The following is a 20,649-nucleotide window of genomic DNA, read 5'->3' as shown; positions in this document are numbered from 1 at the left end:
TTGTTGGTACTGAAGATGTTCATTTCACGTCGAGGAAAAGCTATTGAAATATACTCCGATAAAGGGCGCAACTTTGTAGGCGCAATGAATGAATTCGCAAAGTTTTTAAATTGTTGTTCAGATGACATTAAGGCATATCTACGCGATTTCTCAAAATATAAATTTTAGATTGATACCGTGTTATGTTAGTCATTTTAGGGGCTTGTGGGTGGCTGGTGTTAAAAGCTGTAAGTATCATTTGCGGCGTGTGGTTGGCAACGCACACCTTACATTTGAAGAAATGAGCACAGTACTATCGCAGGTTGAAGCTGTCCTCAACTCCCGACCTTTAAACCCTATGTCCTCAGATCCACAGGATTTTCTTCCACTTATCCCAGCTCATTTTTTGGTTGGCCGTCCGCTAACTGCACCTGTACCTGATGACCTTCACGATGTTCCGGCTAGTCGACTTACCAGATACCAGAGAGTTGAACAGATCCGCCAGCACTTCTGGAGCCGCTGAGCTAAAGAATACGTGTCAGAGATGCAAACCAGGAGCAAATGGTACCAACATAAGGGTGAGCTCAAGGAAAACATGTTGGTTCTTATAAAAGATGACAACTTACCGCCATTGAAATGGAGCTTGGGACGAATTATCAAAACATATCCAGGCAAAGACAGCTTGTCACGTGTGGCTGATATTCGCAAAGAGGATGGGATAGTGAGACGGGCATTCTCCAAAATCTGTCCGCTTCCCTTATATGAAGAATGATTACGCACGGTAGCAGCTACTGGGTTCCTGAATGATCACCGCCAATTGTTGGAACCTGGTGCTTCCAAGGCCGGGAGCATGTTAACGAATCAACGTCACGTAATACATTGATGGCTGTGATTGGCCAACGATGACGTCATATCGCACGAACCAATCACAAAACAGGAAACGCAACAGTGGCACCAATTGTCAAAATTTAAAATTATTATAACACGAAGAAAAAAGATGGACGCGCATTTCAATTCTATATTTGTAAATTAATTAAAAATAATATAATGAGTATTTGAAGAAGTAAACGCATTTATTCATTTTCTTGGCCACCTCAAGATACATCTAAGAAATAGACGCAACAATTATTTATTAAAGCTTAAAATATAACTTAAAGTTCATGTGCTTACCGAAAGTAAGATACTCCGGCCGGTAAATTGGTTTTTCGGGCATTATTTTTGCAACTTTTGAATACACACTGCTGCATTGTGAGACGGGTTGACGTCTGGTTGACGGTTGGTGTCTGAAGAGAACTAAACATAATAAGAGCTCACATCTCAAGTGAGCTGTTATTTAATTTTAACGAGACGGATTTTTGCACCGACCCGAAATCTAGTTACTATTGTTGATCGAAGCGGCGCACGCTTTTTTTTCCCCTACCTGTGCTGATAGCCTAGAGAGGCTATTTCAGCGTAACCTTAACTAATAGGTGAGCTCAGAGGGCTCAAACCCATAGACCCATATACACTAAACCTGACGACGTTGCTAACACGAACCCCAGCAAGAGCCGTGCTGCGCAGAATCTACCACCGGATCGGAAACGCGACCCACTGAGAAGATCCGGCGAGAAACTCAGTGGGCTGTGTCTGGACAAAAATAGAGACAGAGTTATTTTTGCATTTATAATATTAGTATGTATAACAATTACCAGATTCACTGGTGGTAGGACCTCTTGGGAGTCCGCACGGGTAGGTACCACCACCCCGCCTATTTCCGCCGTGAAGCAGTAATGCGTTTCGGTTCGAAGGGTGGGGTAGCCGTTGTAACTATACTGAGATCACTGGTGGTAGGACCTCTTGGGAGTCCGCACGGGTAGGTAACACCACCCCGCCTATTTCCGCCGTGAAGCAGTAATGCGTTTCGGTTCGAAGGGTGGGGTAGCCGTTGTAACTACTGAGACCTTAGAACTTATCTCGAGGTGGGTGGCGCATTTACGTTGTGGATGTCTATGGGCTCCAGTAACCATTTAACACCAGGTGGGCTGTGAGCTCGTCGATACATCTAAGCAATAAAAAAAAAGTAAAAAAAATATTATATTTTATTATATAATTTTTTTTGATAACGTCATCTTGTGTCTTTAAAGCGGTTAGTTGCCCTCAATTAAGAAAAATAGTATTATTATTCGCCAATAGATGTCGGGAAGAGTTGATTATTAAAAACACGAATAAAACAACATTTTCTGAAAATAAATCGTAGCTAGATCGATTTATCGCCCCCAAAATTCCCTGTATACTAAATTTTATGAAAATCGTTGGAGCCGTTTCCGAGATTCAGATTGTATATATATTAATTAATATACAAGAATTGCTCGTTTAAATGTATAAGATTAGGACTATCTTTCATATACTTGTCTTTTAAAAAATACATGGTTTTAGTCAAGTGTAGACCTAAATTGGTACTACTTTTAATTTATAAAAAAAATATTTTTTTTTTTTTTTGCTTACTTTAGTATACTTAGGTCATGTCAGTACCTAAAAAGTTAAAAATGAATTAAAATTAAAATACTACCTACGAATTTCATTTAATAACATTTATTAAAGTCTTTCATGATACAAATTATCCTAGAAAATGTCACAATTGAAATGTTAAAACAATAATATATAAAAATAACAAAATGAACAGGTTGATTTAACTTTTATTTATTAAGTACCTACCTTTATATTATTATATTATGTTACTATTATCTTAACTTAAAAAATAATACATAATTAAATTGATTTAGCACACCGAAATCCTAAATTCCCTGCTGAACTATCTATAGTGTTATGTGATCGTGCTGAACATCTATATCGGTAACAATAGGAATGGTGGCATAAATACGAACCACCTTTCTTCACCTTCTCTTTGGGCTGAAATATAAAAATACAGTTTTACCAGTTGTATGTCATCACATAGACATCAATAATTATTTCAAGAAATATACCCCTTTAGCATTCAGCCCATTACCACCGCAGTGTGGATATTTATTGTGTTGATGGTTGAACAAACTCAGATGTATCAAGTTTTTTTATTTAAAATTATACAAAACATTATCTAAAAGAAATTTCCCAATATATATTACAGTTTCTTTGAGGTTCTTAAGAGAATATTGTGTATTTTACATTGCTTGCTACACATCAATACGCAGAATTCATGTGTACCAAGTTTTAAGAAATGATATGATTTTACATACCAAACATTCAAAACTCTTTTTACTTCTAAGGAAGTTTTCACAATTTTTCTAGCCCCAACATCAGAAAAAGTAACTTTGTATCTGCCTATTCAGTCACATGTTGCATATAATCAATTTCATAACTTTCAATAAAACCTTATATATTTGTTTTGACATTTGACTGTACTTATAATTCACTTACATCATCTTCAGTCCATGCATCTTCTGTCCATTCCCAAACATTTCCAGCCATGTTATGAAGACCAAAATCGTTTTGAGGAAATAATTCTACAGGGTTTGTACCAACAAAATTATCTTTGGCAGAGTTATGATGTGGAAAGGTTCCTTGCCAAATATTTGCCCTGAGGGGAAAAAAGTTTGTACAACAAAACGGAACAAAGAAGAGAAACATATTATTATAATATATTAGATACAAAGTTTGGTGGATTTGCTTTAAATCATCTTCTTATTCTTGCCCTTAGCTCACTTTATGTGGGGCCAGTTTTGATGAATTTGTTTTAAATGTAAAAACATATTTATTGTATAGATCGGTGGTGAGCTTACTGCCTTGCTGTTGCTCTTAAATGGTACACAAGGTGAGTCTTAATAGAATTGTTGCTGCTGCTGCACCAACTTCTACACAAAGCACTCGGCAAACAAACTGAGAGAATGGTACCCATGCAGGCTTAAAATATGCCCTACTAGTAATTTTTTGAGGCTCTAATAAAACTTTTAAGGTGAATAGTAACAGTCTTAGAAATTCTATTTTTTTTATTGCCATTGTATGTAGGTGGCCACTTCATGGTGTGTAGTCGCCATCACTTATGGATATCAGCAATGCCAGAGCACAGCAAAGCAGCTGCCTACAAAATACTGCCCTTTAACATAAAATTATTAATTATTATAATATATTATTATTTAATTAATTAACTCTACTTGTATTGTCGTTCTGGGAAAAGCTTATTTCCCCAAGGATACTTAATGTCTTGATGTCCACCTCTACATGCTGCTTCCCATTCTATTTCAGTAGGTAGTCTTGCCCTTCTCCACTTACAATAGGCTTTCGCATCATTCCAGGATACATGTATAACTGGGTGATCCATTACATCTAAACACAGAATATTGTTTAAAATGTATCACAATCATCATCATCATTGACGTTGTTAATAGTATCAACTTCATCATCATTGCATGTAAGTCTACTGTTACTGATAAGACTCCTAATACTTACAGTTGATGTCAGTCTAAATCATATTTTCACATGTTATCATGTGATTGGATAGATTTTGTAAGATCCCTCCCACACCAGATATAATATAGGGACTTATAATTTGCAAGGAATTGCATTAACATTGTATTAGGTTGCAATGTTATTATTCATGGTGGAGACAACAGAATACCTATTTATGAACTAGGTACAAGCAATAATTCCTCTTAACATGTATATTTTTACATTAATAAATTACCTGTTATACTAGAATCGGGTCCAAAAGGATGGTTCCAATTGGCACCAAACACTTTGTACCACCAAGTAGCTTGGGCAACTCGAAAATCTTTGATTTTTTCTTTAAAGGTATTATTCAGAAAAAGTGCAAACACAAAACTGTCTCCAAAAATATCTGCCTCAGTCTTATAATTTGTAACTCTAGTAAAGTGTTTAAAATCCTGATTTGATACTTCATACTTATCCAAAAAAAAACTTTTAACTTTGACAATTCGCTTTGGTCCTTCATTATCATTTTCAATTACAATGTCATCAGTTCCATATTGGTATTCCCCACCCGGCACTAATACCATCATTTCGTTAGACCGCTGTTCATCTTCAACTTTATCACTTATATTTTCAACAGAGCATTGTTCATTGTTATTGCCTGAATATAAATTATTTCGGTCTTTTTCTCCATTTCTATTCACACTGCAGCCACAATCACTTCCGACCAAAGGAAAGATAATTTGTGTAAGCCAAACAAGGCATATAGATAGATGCATATTTATTAATTCAATAACAACAAGACCTAATTTAAAACTTGGAGCCGTTTAAGTTAAAGGAGTTGCATTTCATTTGTGCAATACTGAAGAAAAACAGGTAAGATGAAAGTAATGGTCTACTTTTCAGTTATGTATAACTAGTGTGAAATGTCATGAATTGTTTTGTAAATATGCGAGAGTCGCTGACCGCCGTTCCTTGGAGTAGGCACGTACCATGACATGGGGTAAATTGGGATCCTGGGGTAAATTGGGACAAACCTGCGGAAGATTCTCAAAGTACCTGTAGCACGGAATCTACCTAATTTTGTTTATGTTAATATTTATCAATGTATAGAAGAAAAACCAAGTTAACTATGCAAGTACTAAATATGAGTTAAGTTGGTCCCAAAAATTCGTCAAATTAAATTGAAAATAGTGGTTGAAAAGTGCGTTTTAAAACAGCTTAAAGAACTTTAAAAAAAAGTAATATTATCGTTGTTTTTTCAATAAGATCACAGTTTATATAAGTTTTTAATACACCTGGAAATACCACAACAAACGGTAAGTTGCAATATTCTTATTTTAAATACAATATTTCGACAAAATAAAAAATGTATATTTTTTCCTTTCTTTTTGGGGAAAATTGGGACGTTTGTAGGGTAATTGGGAACGAGACTGGAAAAATTAGGGACGAGAAAACACAAAATTGGAACGCCAAAAGACAAAATAGGGATGGCTTGTTAGGGTTGTCACTGATATCTTATAATAGATTTTTTAGCCTATACTATCACTTAATTGCGTGATGTAAAGAAGGTTAATGTGTTTATCAATTAGTTTATGTAAGTATTATAGGTAAAATAAAAGTATATATATAATTACTTTTTTTTCGCGACATTTACCTTGTAAAATCTGCCCGGTCGTATGTTCTTTATAGCAATAAAAAAAATTAAAAGTTAAAAGAACTCAAACGAATCAAAACTTTTGTTATTTCAGAATCTATTCACGCGTCGAATCATGATTTTGTTAACATTCAAAACGCACACACAAATAAAAACAGGCCTCAGATTTTAAATGTAACATTAATTAAAAATCCGAGATATCCAATTATGAGTGAGTGAATTAATTGAGTTTAGTTATTTAGCTTAGAAAGAATTTCTTTTATTTTTGTTATTATTGGCAGTAATCAGATAAAGCTGTTTTTTAACTTATTCACCTGATATCTTACTCTTGCTCAAAGATTATTTTGAAAATGTTGATTAAATAAAATTGTATTATTGCATTTCCAGTCCTTTTGTTTTCTATTTTTTATTCTATTTTATCATTTTGTTTCAGAGTTGTGATTTTTAAGGAAATAATTAATAATTTTCTAAAATATAACATGCACATACTGTTTTTTGATCATTGTATTGTTGATTATCATTCACGTCACATCGCTTCGGAATAGAAACCAGCTTAATTTACACTATGTTGTGTATTGTGCTTAAATTATGGATTGTATTCATCATTTCGGTCCATATAAATAATTATATGGCACCTACCTATATATCGCAGTACTGCGAGTTGACAACCCTTACAAATATCCCAATTTAACCCTTAACCGTGTCAATTTACCCCGGACGCTGGGTAAATTGGGACGACCATTATTTTACCGATTATTTCTTTAAAATGAATAATTAAAATTATGTAACGGTTTTTATCACCTAGGTACGTTCAAGACTCAACTTATTTCTTTCGTTGAGCAGTGACTATTTAATTGGAACTATTTTAAAATTCAATCTGAAGGTCGATTTTGTCCCTATTTACCCCATTGTACGGTACTGTAAACAGTGTAAACATATCTTTTTTTTTTTTGAGTTTATGGCCTGGTATCATAGACCTATATAGTAGGGACACGACATAATGTTCTATGCGTACAATTGCTTATATAAATAGCACCCATTTTGAAGGCACACACATAAACATATATCTATCTCGTTCTTACTCAGAACTTTAACTCGCAGGAAAACAATATAACAGTATTTCAGTGCGTACATAAAATGAAACATGAATATACGTAAATGTCTCCGTCTCCGTCTAATGAGGTCGAAAATCCGCCATGCTTAGCGCGCCAAATGTCATTGTCACGTCAGTTTGGCCGTCTGTTTTGGGCATAGACCTATATAGTAGGGACACGACATATTGTTCAATACGTACAATTGCTTATATAAATAGCATCCATTTTGAAGGCACACACATAAACATATATCTATCTCGTTCTTACTCAGCACTTTAACTCGCAGGAAAACAATATAACAGTATTTCAGTGCGTACATAAAATGAAACATGAATATACGTAAATATCTCCGTCTCCGTCTCAATGAAGTAGGAAACCTATGGAAATGAAACGTCAACCAAAATTTCGTGCCACTGTGACGTCATCTGGCCACAAAACATGGCGGCTTTAGTGCTGTGCAAAAGATTTCAATGTTATCAGGTTTTATCGATAAACATTCTTGGCTCATTTTATTTTAAATATTGTTGAGTATTATTTATTTGTAGAATTTATACTTATAGGGAAGTAAGTAGGTATATTGTTATGTGCAAATATGATATGATTTAGATGGGTGAAATCTAAGACAAGTTCGTCCTTCGAATTTGCCAAGTAAACGATATGATGATTTTTAAAAGTTGCTACACTGATTTTATAAAGTTGTCGTTTGTCGCAAAACATAAAGATATGGCGTAGTTCAAAGCCATCAGCCCATTTCTAGCATGCTAAATGTTATCGTATTTTGAGTACGTGTTTCTCTTAGACTATTACAATCTATTTTAATTGTTTTGCTGACTCTAAAGTCTGTAACATACTACCGCAGCGCACCCCAAGGAAGGTGCGCCGCACCATTTGAATCACTTTCGCTTGAGAGTGATTCAAATTTTAAACTTATCAAGGGAGCGCGTGAAAAAAAAAAACACCTACAGAACATTTATTCATTAATTACAAACGTCATTCCTTGTGACTTCCTCTCTAAAATCACTTAATTATTAAATATTTAACAAATTTACAATAGTGTTTTACTCACTGCGGAATAAAACTATTTTATTTAAATAGTTCCGAAGAGATTTTGTCGGTAGCCTTTTTCCCGAAATATCTAAACAGAATGTCTAAATATGTTTTGATGACATATTTTAAAGTGGTATTTATGATTAGTGTCATGATCAATAGATTCCGACCGAAAAATGGATTTTTCGGATGAGGGCTCCATAATGAATTTAAATACATATAGATAATAGTTTTAGGGCATCGACTTTCTTGAGATCCTATAAAAAACTTTTTAATTATTATTTTTGTATGTTTTAAGCATGATAAATTATGAAATTTTATATAATCAATCATATTAAATCGATATCAAAGTCAATAAATAATGTACAACCCAAAACAGACGGCCGAACTTACGTGACAATGACATTTGGCGCGCTAAACATGGCGGATTTTCGGCCTCATTAGACGGAGCATAGACCTATATAGTAGGGACACGACATATTGTTCTATACGTACAATTGCTTATATAAATAGCACCCATTTTGAAGATATTTCGGGAAAAAGGCTACCGACAAAATCTCTTCGGAACTATTTAAATAAAATAGTTTTATTCGCAGTGAGTAAAACACTATTGTAAATTCGTTAAATATTTAATAATTAAGTGATTTTAGAGAGGAAGTCACAAGGAATGACGTTTTTAATAATGAATAAATGTTCTGTAGGTGTTTTTTTTTCACGCGGTCCCTTGATAAGTTTAAAATTTGAATCACTCTCAAGTGAAAGTGATTCAAATGGTGCGGCGCACCTTCCTTGGGGTGCGCTGCGGTAGTGTGTTACGGACTTTAGAGTCAGCAAAACAATTAAAATAGATTGTAATAGTCTAAGAAAAACACGTACTCAAAATACGATAACATTTAGCATGATAGAAATGGGCTGATGGCACTGTACTATGCCATATCTTTATGTTTTGCGGCAAACGACAACTTTATAAAATCAGTGTAGCAAATTTTAAAAATCGTCATATCGTTTACTTGGAAAATTTGAAGCACGAACTCGTCTTAGATTTCACATAATATCTAAATCACATCATCTTTGCACATAACAATATACTTAATTCCTATTAAAGTATAATTTCTACAAATACATTCATACACAACAATATTTAAAATAAAATAAGCCAAGAACGTTTATCGATAAAACCTACTAACATTAAAATCTTCTGAGCAGCACTAAAGCCGCCATGTTTTGTGGCCAGATGACGTCACAGTGGCACGAATTTTTTGTTGACGTTTCATTTCCATAGGTTTCCTACTTCAATGCGTCACAGTGGCACGAATTTTTTGTTGACGTTTCATTTCCATAGGTTTCCTACTTCAGTGCCTGGTATAGACCTTTGACTTTATATAAAGACCTCTATGTCAACTTAAACATATCTATGGCTACTTAGTTCAGAGACTAATGCCGGCCACTGACATGCGCGAGAATATACGTACATTGTACGAATGTTTGCGCGCATGTGAAGGGCCGTCAAACAATCATTCGCAAACCTAGCGACTGTGCAAATGGGTTCGCATACTCAATTTGCGAACCCGTTTGCGCTTCCTCCTACACTTGTTTACGAATGTCTCACGAATTTCTCCTCCTTTTTAAGTCGTCAATAGAACGTTGAAAAGAAAAAGAGTTTTGAATTCTTTCCCAGACATCATTATCAGCCATGCTGTTTTTATGGGATTTCTTTTAATGAAGATACGCTACACAGTAGACGTCACGAACTATGAAAATGGCGATACGTCCGTTACCTTCGCAATCGTCGGCGCAACTGGGCAAGCGAATGTGTGGGAGACTACGCGAAGGTTCGAGGTTCGCGCGCTTTGATGTCTGTTAAAAAACCGACACAGCTTGGAAAACCACGAATGCTGCGAAAACTTTGCATAATCATTCGCAAATGTCGTCCTACACTTGCAGGTTTGCGTATTCGTGCGCATGTGAGTGACCGGTGTAATAATGAACAGACAGATAATAGTGGGAGTAGGTGTTTTCTCTTGATGTTCTTTTTTTCAGTTTGTATTGGGTTCAAAGTCTCCATGTACCTATGTCAATAAATCAAGTAATAAATCAAGAACTACCGTGTTGCAAAGATATGTTGAATTTAGTAAAAGTATACCGTGTAAATTACCGTGTAATTTTTCAAAGGAAAAAACATTATTATGAATGAACCAATCAAGTCTGAATATTTTGTTGTTATTCTGAATTTCTCCTAGCACGGCAGTGTTTTTTTCATCGATGGATTTATTCATTTTTGACAACATGTCGTTATTTGGCCTGAAACTTTACGTCTTTCATCCATCAGACGTACATTTTTTTTCAACTGATGCTGATAGGCCTCTAGTGGCCATTTATACTGGTGGTACGACCTCTTGTGAGTCCGCGCGGATAGGTACCACAACCATGCCTATTGCTGCCGTGAAGCAGTAATGCGTTTCAGTTTGAATAGCAATAAAGCAATAAAAAAAAAAAGCTTTACGTGTAGATGAGCTCACGGGGTTCAAACCGAGAGTGTTACTAGCACTGGTCCATTGAGATGTGCTTCGCACCATCGCTTCCAAGAGCAGTGCTTCGCAGAGTCTACCATAGGATCGGAAACGCGACCCACTGAGAAGATCTGGCGAGAAACTCATAGGGGTTGTATCTATGGGTTAATTTACTTATCGAGCCCTTCGTCGCAAGCGACGGTTTCGGCGAGGACGGTGACCGGTCTGTCCGGTGCTTGAGGTAAATAGGTACCTAAAAGCACCGTTAATGGATCGGGAGGTCACACGTACTTTATTTCTTTCTTATGTAGAAATAAGGACGAGAACAGATTGCGTGGTGGAGATAAACTTCTTGTCATTGGGGATTCCTCTTGGGATTTTTGTAATATTGCCATTGCAAAATTTATTAAGTTGATAGACTGAGATTCGTTTTAAGTACTCAGTAAATGATAAAATATTTACAAAAACGTAATTTATAATGTTAATACGGTAATATTTGACCAGGTAATAATAATATTACCTTGACGGTAGATAGAGACCAGATTACGGTGCATCTACGGTAAACACCGTGTAGGTAGGTATAATACCTAAGTATATGGAGACACGGTTTCCTGTAAAAACATTATTGCCAGTGTCGTAGACCAGTACTTAGAAAAATATTTTTTTTAAGGGATTTTATGACCTTTATTTTATGTCTCATATTTAATTTATACCTATTCTTATTTTTATGAAAAATTATAATGTGGAGTGAAATGAAATGAAATGAAGATGATTAATTTAAGACATTAATCAACCTGGATGAAATGAAATGAAATGAGATAATATGGGATTAAATATAATCTCAGTAAAATGGTGGTCATTTAATGAGATTTTTTCACTGAACATTTTGGAGGATCCCACGAAGTTACGTCCAGCGGCTTTGTCCATTTTCCCACATTTGTACAGTTTCACAGATATTAAACAGTTAATAAACCACCGTTATTACACATTTAAACCTGAAGAAACACTAATTAGACAAAATAAAACGAATCACACAACTTCACTCTTCGCGTTCCCCAACTTAGAAAAAAAACACATTCAAGGTGGAAAGAGATGAGACGAAATTAAAGAAAAAAAAGCCCCAATAATATAGAGAACTTATTAAAATTGCCCGAGAAGTCATGTTCAACGACTTAGTATTTTAAAGATACGAAATGAACTATAATTTACTTTTAAACCTTAAATAGTTTCACTGCTCTTTCACTTTACTATATTCCTGCTAAGATGTGCCTATGAAACGCCATACCCAATCCGGTAACCCGAATCGACATCGCCTAAAACACGTCATTACGGGTCCTCCCGATCCATTGGCCCCGTTGGCTTTGAGGTATCTCAAGCACCGGTCACCGTCCTCTCCAAACCCTTCGCTTGTGACGAAGGGCGCGACAAATTTATTAACCCATAATACAGTCCACCGAGTTTCTCGCCGGATCTTCTTAGTGGGTCGCGTTTCCGATCTTATAGTAGATTCTGCGAAGCACTGCTCTTGCTAGGGCCAGTGTTAGTACACTCCTGGCTTGAGCCCCGTGAGCTCACCTACTAGCTCGGTGAATCTAGAATAACCCCTCCAAGTTACTAGAATATATAGGAAAAAAAATTAAACGTTTAAGAACATTTATGAAAGTTAATATCCATGTTCGCGACAATCTAGTTAAATTTACGTATTCTTGGTTTGAAATTAACGTCCGTATTATACCTAATTATTATTATATTAAATTTGCTTTTGATGAAGTGAACGTTGGTTTAAAATTGTATAAAATCCAACTGAATTGAGTGGACTCACTTCTCACTTGCCTTCCGATTTTTTTAAAGAAAGCATAGAAAAAACTGCCAATTTGATTAAATATTATGAAAATGTTATCCCGCTGAGTTTGTTTCGCCGGTTCTTCTCAGGACTGTGGCTTTTTTGGAACCGGTGGTAGAGTTAACATTTTCTTTTACATTTTGACATTCAACAAGTGTGTTTTTGATGACATCCAAGTTGAAATAAATGATTTTGAATTTGAATTTATTTTTCCACCCTACACTCCATACAATAACCTTATAAATATCTATTAATTACACTTATTTATTTACTAACCTTGAATACTTTGTAAAAGTAAATAAAAGACTAGATTCGCTTAAATGATTATAATTTTATCCAAAAATAATCCTATAAAAAAATGAAAATAATAAAAAATAAAATGTGAATTTCAAACCTTTACGAATTATCGGAACGTAAAATGGCGGAGGAGGAATCCTGAAAAAAATGTGGATAATTTAAATTGTTGTAGGTACTAGTAGACATGAATCCCTGTTCATGTTTTAATAGACATTTATTAGTTTATTTATTATATATAGGTACGGTACTGATGGTGGGCCATATCTTCCATATTGTTACTGCTGACTGCCGTACAACCATAGTTGTATTCTAGTTATGAATATAGACAACCGTTATTTTAAAATAATGGAGACTTCGAATTCAGTTCTCAAGTTTGAATCAAGACCGACTTCCATGTTCAGAGTGCTTAGTGCGAGTTTCTTAACGTTCTCGATAGCGTAAAAGTTAACCCAATTTTGTATGCAGTTGAAACAGCGCCCCTAACGGCAAACGTACGCAAACGATCCCATTCCATACAAATATGAGCTAACTTTTACGCTATCGAGAACGTACAAAAATACCCTCTGGTAAGGAATTTCTATAAGATTGTTTTCTGTGAATTTCAATAAAGTACCAGTAGTGCTTGGACAAGATTGTCTAATAGCATGAGCTACAGTAAGTTAAACTTGGCATTTTAACTCAGCGGCCACTTTGAATTAAATTCTTAAACCTGAATCCTTTAAGAATTGTGATTTAAAAACTAGAAATCGTGTACACCAAACAGCTTAACTACCCTTCCGGCCGCAGCTCCGCTTGCGCGGACTATATATTACGTGAGCGGAGACTCGTACTCAGCAGTGGAATGAAATATAGTTATATTCTTTCTTATTATTATTATTATAATAAATTTTTTTCGGGCCGGTTTCCGAACCTCCTACGAGGTCCCCGCGCCTAGGGGGCGCGCGGGGTATGTGAGTCTCAACACCTGCAGGCCGTCCCGTCCTCCTGGTGCCAGCGCGCTAGAGTGACGGTAGCGTGCGGCGCAGCCTCAACCCCCTTAGGTCGCCCCGTGACCATCACCGGGAGGAGACTGCCTCCTCATAGGGATGTTCTTTCTTATGGCTCAACCTATTTCCATAAAGAATTTATCGAAATCCATTTTGTAGTCTGGGCGTGAAAACGTAACAGACAGGAGTTACTTTTACCTTAACAATATTTTTTTGCTTTGTTACTGAAGAGTACAAAAGTAAATTCCTAAATTCGTTAAATGACGACTACTTTTTCCAATATTCGATTTTAATGAAAAAAGGTTATATTGTACAGAAAATTACTAAGTTAAAGCTACAAAGCAATCTATACTTCAGTCCACAGACGTCCACTGCTGGACATAGGTCTCCTCAAAGCCTCGCCACCATGACCGGTCGAGCGCTATCTGCATCCAGCGCATTCCTTCAACCTTCAAAATGTCGCCTCTCCATCTTGTGGGAGGCCTACTCAGGTAAATCTGATTATCTGTTACGTTTTTACGCCAAAACAACTAAACCCATTTTGACGAAATTCGTTATAGAAATAATTTGGACCCCCCGGCTAGAAAGAATATAGGCAAGATACCTTTTAATCAAAAGCTGCACGGGTGTTCAATCACTCGATATAAGATATATAGTACACGTAGATCGGAAAGTCAGTAAAAGATAATCATTTATAATTGATATATTGAAACAGAAAAACTACCTTCACTTACAAGAGCAGAGGAACAATGTCTTCTTGCTTCATCTTTCCATAGTACTTGATAATTCCGTCCACATGACCCATGCCAACTACTCCTAGTACGCGTGGATTTTCCACTGTTAAAATGTTAATTAATAATTAATTATTACCTACATAAACAGCAGAAGATACTGCTATGCCATAATATAAAAAATCTTGCGGCCAACTTCAGAAAATTCTAGACTAGCGACGATAAACGAATTCTGGTTTGAAAAGTAGGACAGCCATTGTACCAAAGCCACTAAAACTTTAATTTCGTTTCATGGTGTTCCTACAGCAGCGTTTATGTTGTGGTGTCTACAGGCTACAGTAACCGTTCAAGGGCAAATGGGCCGTGAAGCCGCCTTCCTGTGTCAATAAATAAAAAATAATTCATTAACAGCTAACCTGAACGAACACACTCTTGCAATGAATATGCAAGACATTTATCCCTTTCATCGACAAAAACATGGAATATCTTTTTGAATGCCGGCACGTCCTTTATTATTTCTTCAAATTGAGATTGTACAAACTCTTTGTCTTTGTACTTTTCCAGATTATTTTTACTAGAGAAAGTTCAAGTTGACCTCACATATAACAGTTGGTGAACTTAATACGAGGTATAAACTAAACCTACAATTTCAAACTACTTTTTGTGATTGAGGCATCACTGGTGGCCTGGAGGCCTTTCCAGTTTCACCAGTGCAGGTGGGCGAGCAAAGGCTCAGCCAATTCAAAGTAGGCGATCTATTAGGAAGTCGTCGTGGCCTAAAGGATAAGACGTCCGGTGCATTCGTGTTGAGCGATACACCGATGCTCAAATTTCAGGCGGGTACAAATTTTTCTAATAAAATACGTACTCAACAAATATTCACGATTGACCTCCACGGTGAAGGAATAACATCGTGTAATAAAAATCAAACCCGCAAAATTTATAATTTGCGTAATTACTGGTGGTAGGACCACTTGTGAGTCCGCACGGGTAGATACCACTACCCTGCCTATTTCTGCCGTGAAGCAGTAATGCGTTTCGGTTTGAAGGGTGGGGCAGCTATACTATACTTGAGACCTTTTTTTTTATTGCCCTTGTAGGCAGACAAGCATACGGCACACCTGATGGTGAGTGGTTACCGTTGCCCATGGACTTCAGCAATGCCAGGGGCAGAGCCAAGCTGCTGCCTACCGCAGCCTACCTTAGAACTTACATCTCAAGGTGGGTGGCGCATTTACGTTGTAGATGTCTATGGGCTCCAGTAACCACTTAACATCAACCAGGTGGGCTGTGAACTCGTCCACCCATCAAAGCAATAATTTTTTTTTTACGAAGACCGCTGTTGCATGGTTAGTGGTATGGGCTAATATAGGTAGCACCGGTAAGTAATACGGTTTTGCTCCGACCATCTTGCTCACTTGTGCCGCACCATGGGTTCCGACTTGAAAATCCTGTGTTGAAGTCGTCGAATTTGAAAAGTTTGTTTTATGTTATATTTCAAGTAAGGCATATACATATCAACAACGAGCTCAAACCGATTTTAATTTTACAAGCTATTTATGAGTTCATTGACATATTTATGTACATACCAACGCGGCAACGGTCTTGATAACCCACATAAAGTTTATCAAAAAACGTACTAAAGACTAAATTACAATTTAGATACAAAAACGAGGGTCAATTACACATACTCTAAGGGCTTCGGGTTCGATGTTGAAATGTGATACAGGACTTGACCCAGCTCGTAGACACTTAGCGACTGAAAAGCTCGTGCTATTGTTATTTGAATCGGTCGATCTCCGAGATACAATTTACATCCAGGAATTTTTTGCATCTGTCAAGTATACGTTAAATTTTGTACCAAATACTGATACTGCTACTTAAGACTATATTAGTAAAAAAAATATTCTGCTGGCTACTGTTACATAAACTATATTGGTTAACGCGATTTCGTATTCATTTGATTTTCATTTTTGTTTCCCTTTGCAATTATTGAAAAAGAAATAAATTTTGAATTCCAGGAGATTTAACGTAGGTTTAATCTTTATTTTGAAAGAATTTTCAGACTGAACTAATCAGTATTCGTAGAAATAAAAATAAAATATAAAATCTATAAAATTTGGATTCATACATTCATCGAACTGTTTGGTAGATAAATCTATTATGATAAGAGAACATATATTTTAAAGAAATCAAACGTTTTATTATAGAGTACTAGCTTTTGCCCGCGACTTCGTCCGCGTGGAATAGTTACTTTGGCATAACGCTAAATTTTACCCGCGACTTCATTTACAGTACTCAGGATTGGAAATTCATTACTGAACCGGTAGATGGCGTTGAAGAAGCTAGATTTTGAGATTTTTTGACAAATATTTTACAATTTTACAAAGTTTCATGATGATCGGTTGAGTAATTTTCGCGTGAAAGCGTAACAAACAAACTTACATTCACATTTATATATTAGTAGGGTTTTTGATTACCTCGTGATATGCTCTCCGGAATTCTCCTCCAGGAGCAACACCTAGCTCTTTAGCTATATCAGCATACGTTTTGAGCAGCATGGCATGGAGCATACCAGTTACGAGATTTTGGCCTTTGACGGCTTGTCTGTTAAAAACCTTTTGTTTTAAATTTTAGTTTAAGTTTATACTTACAATAAAAAAATATCCGAAGTGATTTGGAATTGTAGATAAGTAAACTGTCTACTTATCTTCTAATTATTAGAATAAATTATTTAATGAATGCCAAAAATAATGACTTTTAGCCGTATCGACGACTGCCGGTTCGGCGTTTCGTGGAGACAGAATGGCGAAGATGTAAGCCCTGAGAAACGCGTTAGCTCACCCCCAAATCCGTCACCTGAGACCCAGCCACGAGTTTTTCGATCCACTGAGTGTTTTGGTCGGTTTAACTGCGATAAGACGCACCTACTGCCCTCATCGCGTAGGCGCAAGTCCAACGAGATGCGCCCCAAAAACTGGTATTACAACTCCTATTCAATACGTTTGAGACATCGACCACAGTTTCAATCACGATAGTTGTATAACAATAGTCAACTATCCTACCCTTGAAACCGGAATGCATGACTGCTTTGCGACGACAAGGAGGCTGGTGTAACCTACCCGTGAGGGTTTACATTTATACACCAAAAAGTTACCGGTTCAGGTTTGAAGTACAATACTTAGAGACTTCTCCGCTGAATCCCTTCGACTCCTTGTACAACACCTACGGGAAGAGATGGGGTGGTGCTATTCAAGAACGACACCAAACAGGCGAAATAATGATTTGTCAAAACTCACTTTAGCTTTTTGGAATCAAAATTTTTTGCATCTTCCAAAAACTTCTTTTCGTCTAGTTCCAATAATGATACTCTTTGGCGACAAAGTTCTACCAAAATACCATTGGGATTCAGTATCTTTACTATCTAAAATAATTTTACGATAAACAAGACCGAATATCCGTACTCATACACATTTAAGCCTAACGTCAAGGTGTCGTAAGACAAGGTGAATGATCAATTTAAGATATGAGGTCGAATCTCAGTTACCGTATAACTGTTTGTTTCTCTATCCTTGAAAACCAGAGCGCAAAAAATACTACGCAGTAGAAATAGGCAAGATGGTGGTACCCACCGTAAAGGACTCATAGTACAGTCTACCAACCCTAACTGTGCAAATCTAAATTTTCTAAGTTCACTTTATTCAATATGTTCTTCCTCCACCGTAGAAGTCGTTATTAATAATATTGCATTAAGCCATGTCAATATCAGTTTAAAAGTTGCACTAAGTGAAAATAATGTTTTATAATTAAAACTACTTTTACGGTTTTAACCTGGCGCCTTTTATTATCTTTACATTATTTCCGACGTTTTGGACACTACAGTTTTTGTCGTTTTACACTTGCCGGGGTCGTATACGACTAGAGAAAATCCAAAAAAATACTAAATTACGTTTCTTCAGACTACTATATTTTAAAGTGCACTGTAATTCTTTTTTCTTGTCCTGTATATTCATTATGATTAATAATAACTTATAAGTACATACTTATAAATATTAACTTAAAAATAAGTAACTCCCTAATTGCTATATTGAGAACTAGTACCTAGTAAAGTGTGTTTTAAGCCTAAATATGTTAATTTACGATCCCGCTTATTTGTTATTTTAAATGAAACAACAATGGAAAACTTCCACCGAGCGAAGGTTTTTGCAGATACGGGTCCCGGCCTAAGGGGTACTGGTGTGTTCCCCGCCTACCATGTCACATGAGGTTTCCTGATCAATGCGGGAGAAACAATATCTATTAGAGGCCTGTGAGGGTTAGCGCTTGCTTGCCGTATCTGCGTCTAGGTAGGTATTTTATAGACATCCTCTGGCCTTGAGTCGTGGAAAGCTGTTGGAGAGGCCATTGTGGTTTTATACGAAACGAGAGTGACCATTTTGGCTTAGAGATCACACTCACATTGGTCCTCCTCGTCCGTAGATCCTTAACGAAATTTATCCAAAACAAAAAAAATATGCAAATAATGAGATTCCAGCAAGCATAAGTAGCAAGAGTTGTAGTACCCGATTACAAACCCACGATTATTTTTTAGCAGACCATTCATAGAAATATTACTAGTGAACAACATATGCCACGTTACCTCTGAAACATCTTCAATAGACTGTTTACTGAAGTGCACTGTACCCAAAAGAACGACCGTGGCTTGTTTATCATTTTGCAAAAGTGTAGCAGATTTTGGTAAATGCTGGGATACATCACTTTTCTTTCGTAATAGAACCTTTTCTGCAAGTATTACAATTCATAATCATATTTTTATTTCACTTATTGGTTGGAGAAAGTGACGGCCAACTGATGTTATCGAATCCCATAAAACAAAATACGTGAATTACATAACTCAGTTTTAGTTATGAGGATGTCTCAATGAAACTATATAATGACTGCCCTAGTCTTTAAACCATAATGCCTGGCTACTATGTACGTAAACTACTTCGTTTCAAAAAGAGGCAGACCGTAGCGTGAGTAGATTCTGCGAAGCACTGCTCTTGCTAGGGCTAGTGTTAGCAAATTCTCTGAGGTTGAGCCCGTGAGCTCCGAAGAAGCTGGAATAGCTGCTTAGGCTAAGAGCGAAACAGAGTAACACGGACTACTTGCGGACTTACAAGACGTCATACCACCAGTAATTACGCAAATTATAATTTTGCGGGTTTGATTTTTTATTATACGACGTTATTCTTTCACCGTGGAAGTCAATCGTGAACATTTGTTATGTACGTATTTCATTAGAATAAAAAATTACAGTCAGTTAGGTATCTGATATTGTCCAGGCTAATGTAGTGTAGATAAGTATTTTCAATCGTGACCACATTAAATACAATACAGATTTTATTTTAAAGATGTAAAAGCATTTTTTTAAATCACATACCAAATGGCAACAACTCGTAGGCAACAACGTACAGAAATTTGAATTACGTGGTTAAAATAGTGATAAAGTTGAATTTATTACCTATCTACATTGTATGTTTATGATTAGGTACGCTGATGTTATGCCCCAAATACTGAATAAGAATGTTTTTAAACACTTACGACTATAATATGTTTGTACAGTATTTGGTTTTGCTGTGACAATGCTTTCAATATTCTTAAATAACAATTGTCTAGCTATTACACATATTGGGCATTTCATATTTTATTTCACTATTTATAAAAACTGGAATTTCGTCACATATCTGTAAAATAGACGAAAATTTATTTTAGGTGGTATCGAAAACTGATTTATAAATTACTGCACCATAATTGATAGGTTAAAACAATAAATTTATGTCACAAATGGGTTTGATTCGTTTGCAAGGAGTATGGATTCACCTTGAGTAACATTGATTTTGTTATTCAAATTTCTACTGGAAGATAAAAACAAAACAGTTACTTTTTAGGCAAATTAAAATATTTTTAAGTGAGTAATTTATTGAAGACATTGTTGAACTTTTAGCTGGAGCGCGAGTAGCGAAGTTCTGTGAATTGTTTTTTGTAAATTTACTGTTTCTACAGGTTTAAATGTGTAAAATGGTAGTTTATTAGCTGTTTAGAATATGTCGAAGTGCTCAAAT

General features: G+C 36.0%; 2 protein-coding genes across 5 annotated transcripts; both read right to left on the bottom strand.

Moving 5' to 3' along the window:
• Positions 1-2,534: 2,534 nt before the first annotated feature.
• On the bottom strand, positions 2,535-5,390 carry LOC101741318 (formylglycine-generating enzyme). The gene is made up of 4 exons (XM_004931896.4): positions 4,637-5,390; positions 4,107-4,278; positions 3,373-3,532; positions 2,535-2,868 (listed from the first exon to the last, which is right to left on the bottom strand). Exons 1-4 carry the CDS (start codon positions 5,157-5,159, stop codon positions 2,728-2,730), a joined length of 996 nt encoding a protein of 331 aa, XP_004931953.3. The 5' UTR covers positions 5,160-5,390; the 3' UTR covers positions 2,535-2,727.
• A 7,452-nt stretch (positions 5,391-12,842) lies between these two features.
• Positions 12,843-20,369, bottom strand: LOC101742994 (traB domain-containing protein). 4 transcript variants are annotated; one of them, XM_021351828.3, is made up of 8 exons: positions 20,129-20,368; positions 19,185-19,327; positions 17,845-17,969; positions 17,026-17,152; positions 16,237-16,379; positions 14,962-15,119; positions 14,539-14,651; positions 12,843-12,966 (listed from the first exon to the last, which is right to left on the bottom strand). In XM_021351828.3, exons 1-7 carry the CDS (start codon positions 20,226-20,228, stop codon positions 14,545-14,547), a joined length of 903 nt encoding a protein of 300 aa, XP_021207503.1. In that variant the 5' UTR covers positions 20,229-20,368; the 3' UTR covers positions 12,843-12,966; positions 14,539-14,544. The 4 variants fall into 4 exon arrangements, with proteins under 4 accessions (XP_021207503.1, XP_021207502.1, XP_021207504.1 ...); XM_021351827.1 differs by having other exon boundaries at positions 14,549-14,651; XM_021351829.3 differs by lacking the exon at positions 14,962-15,119 and having other exon boundaries at positions 20,129-20,369.
• Positions 20,370-20,649: the final 280 nt, after the last annotated feature.

Source organism: Bombyx mori, chromosome 22 (genome assembly GCF_030269925.1).
Source record: "Bombyx mori chromosome 22, ASM3026992v2".
NCBI classification, from domain to species: domain Eukaryota; kingdom Metazoa; phylum Arthropoda; class Insecta; order Lepidoptera; family Bombycidae; genus Bombyx; species Bombyx mori.
Note: the sequence above shows the minus strand (reverse complement) of the source record. Positions and strands in the feature narration are given on the sequence as shown.

Bases quoted from the DNA above. Each gene is read 5' to 3' on its own strand.
- LOC101742994 (XM_021351827.1), bottom strand. From the start codon at position 20,228: ATGAAATGCCCAATATGTGTAATAGCTAGACAATTGTTATTTAAGAAT. The intron at 17,153-17,844 runs GTGAGTTTTGAC...GGTTTTTAACAG, and splicing joins TTTGATTCCAAAAAGCTAAA to ACAAGCCGTCAAAGGCCAAA. The intron at 15,120-16,236 runs GTATGTGTAATT...AACTTTCTCTAG, and splicing joins TCGAACCCGAAGCCCTTAGA to TAAAAATAATCTGGAAAAGT.
- LOC101741318 (XM_004931896.4), bottom strand. From the start codon at position 5,159: ATGCATCTATCTATATGCCTTGTTTGGCTTACACAAATTATCTTTCCT. The intron at 4,279-4,636 runs GTAATTTATTAA...TTCTGTGTTTAG, and splicing joins ACCCGATTCTAGTATAACAG to ATGTAATGGATCACCCAGTT. The intron at 2,869-3,372 runs GTAAGTGAATTA...TTTATATTTCAG, and splicing joins ATGCATGGACTGAAGATGAT to CCCAAAGAGAAGGTGAAGAA.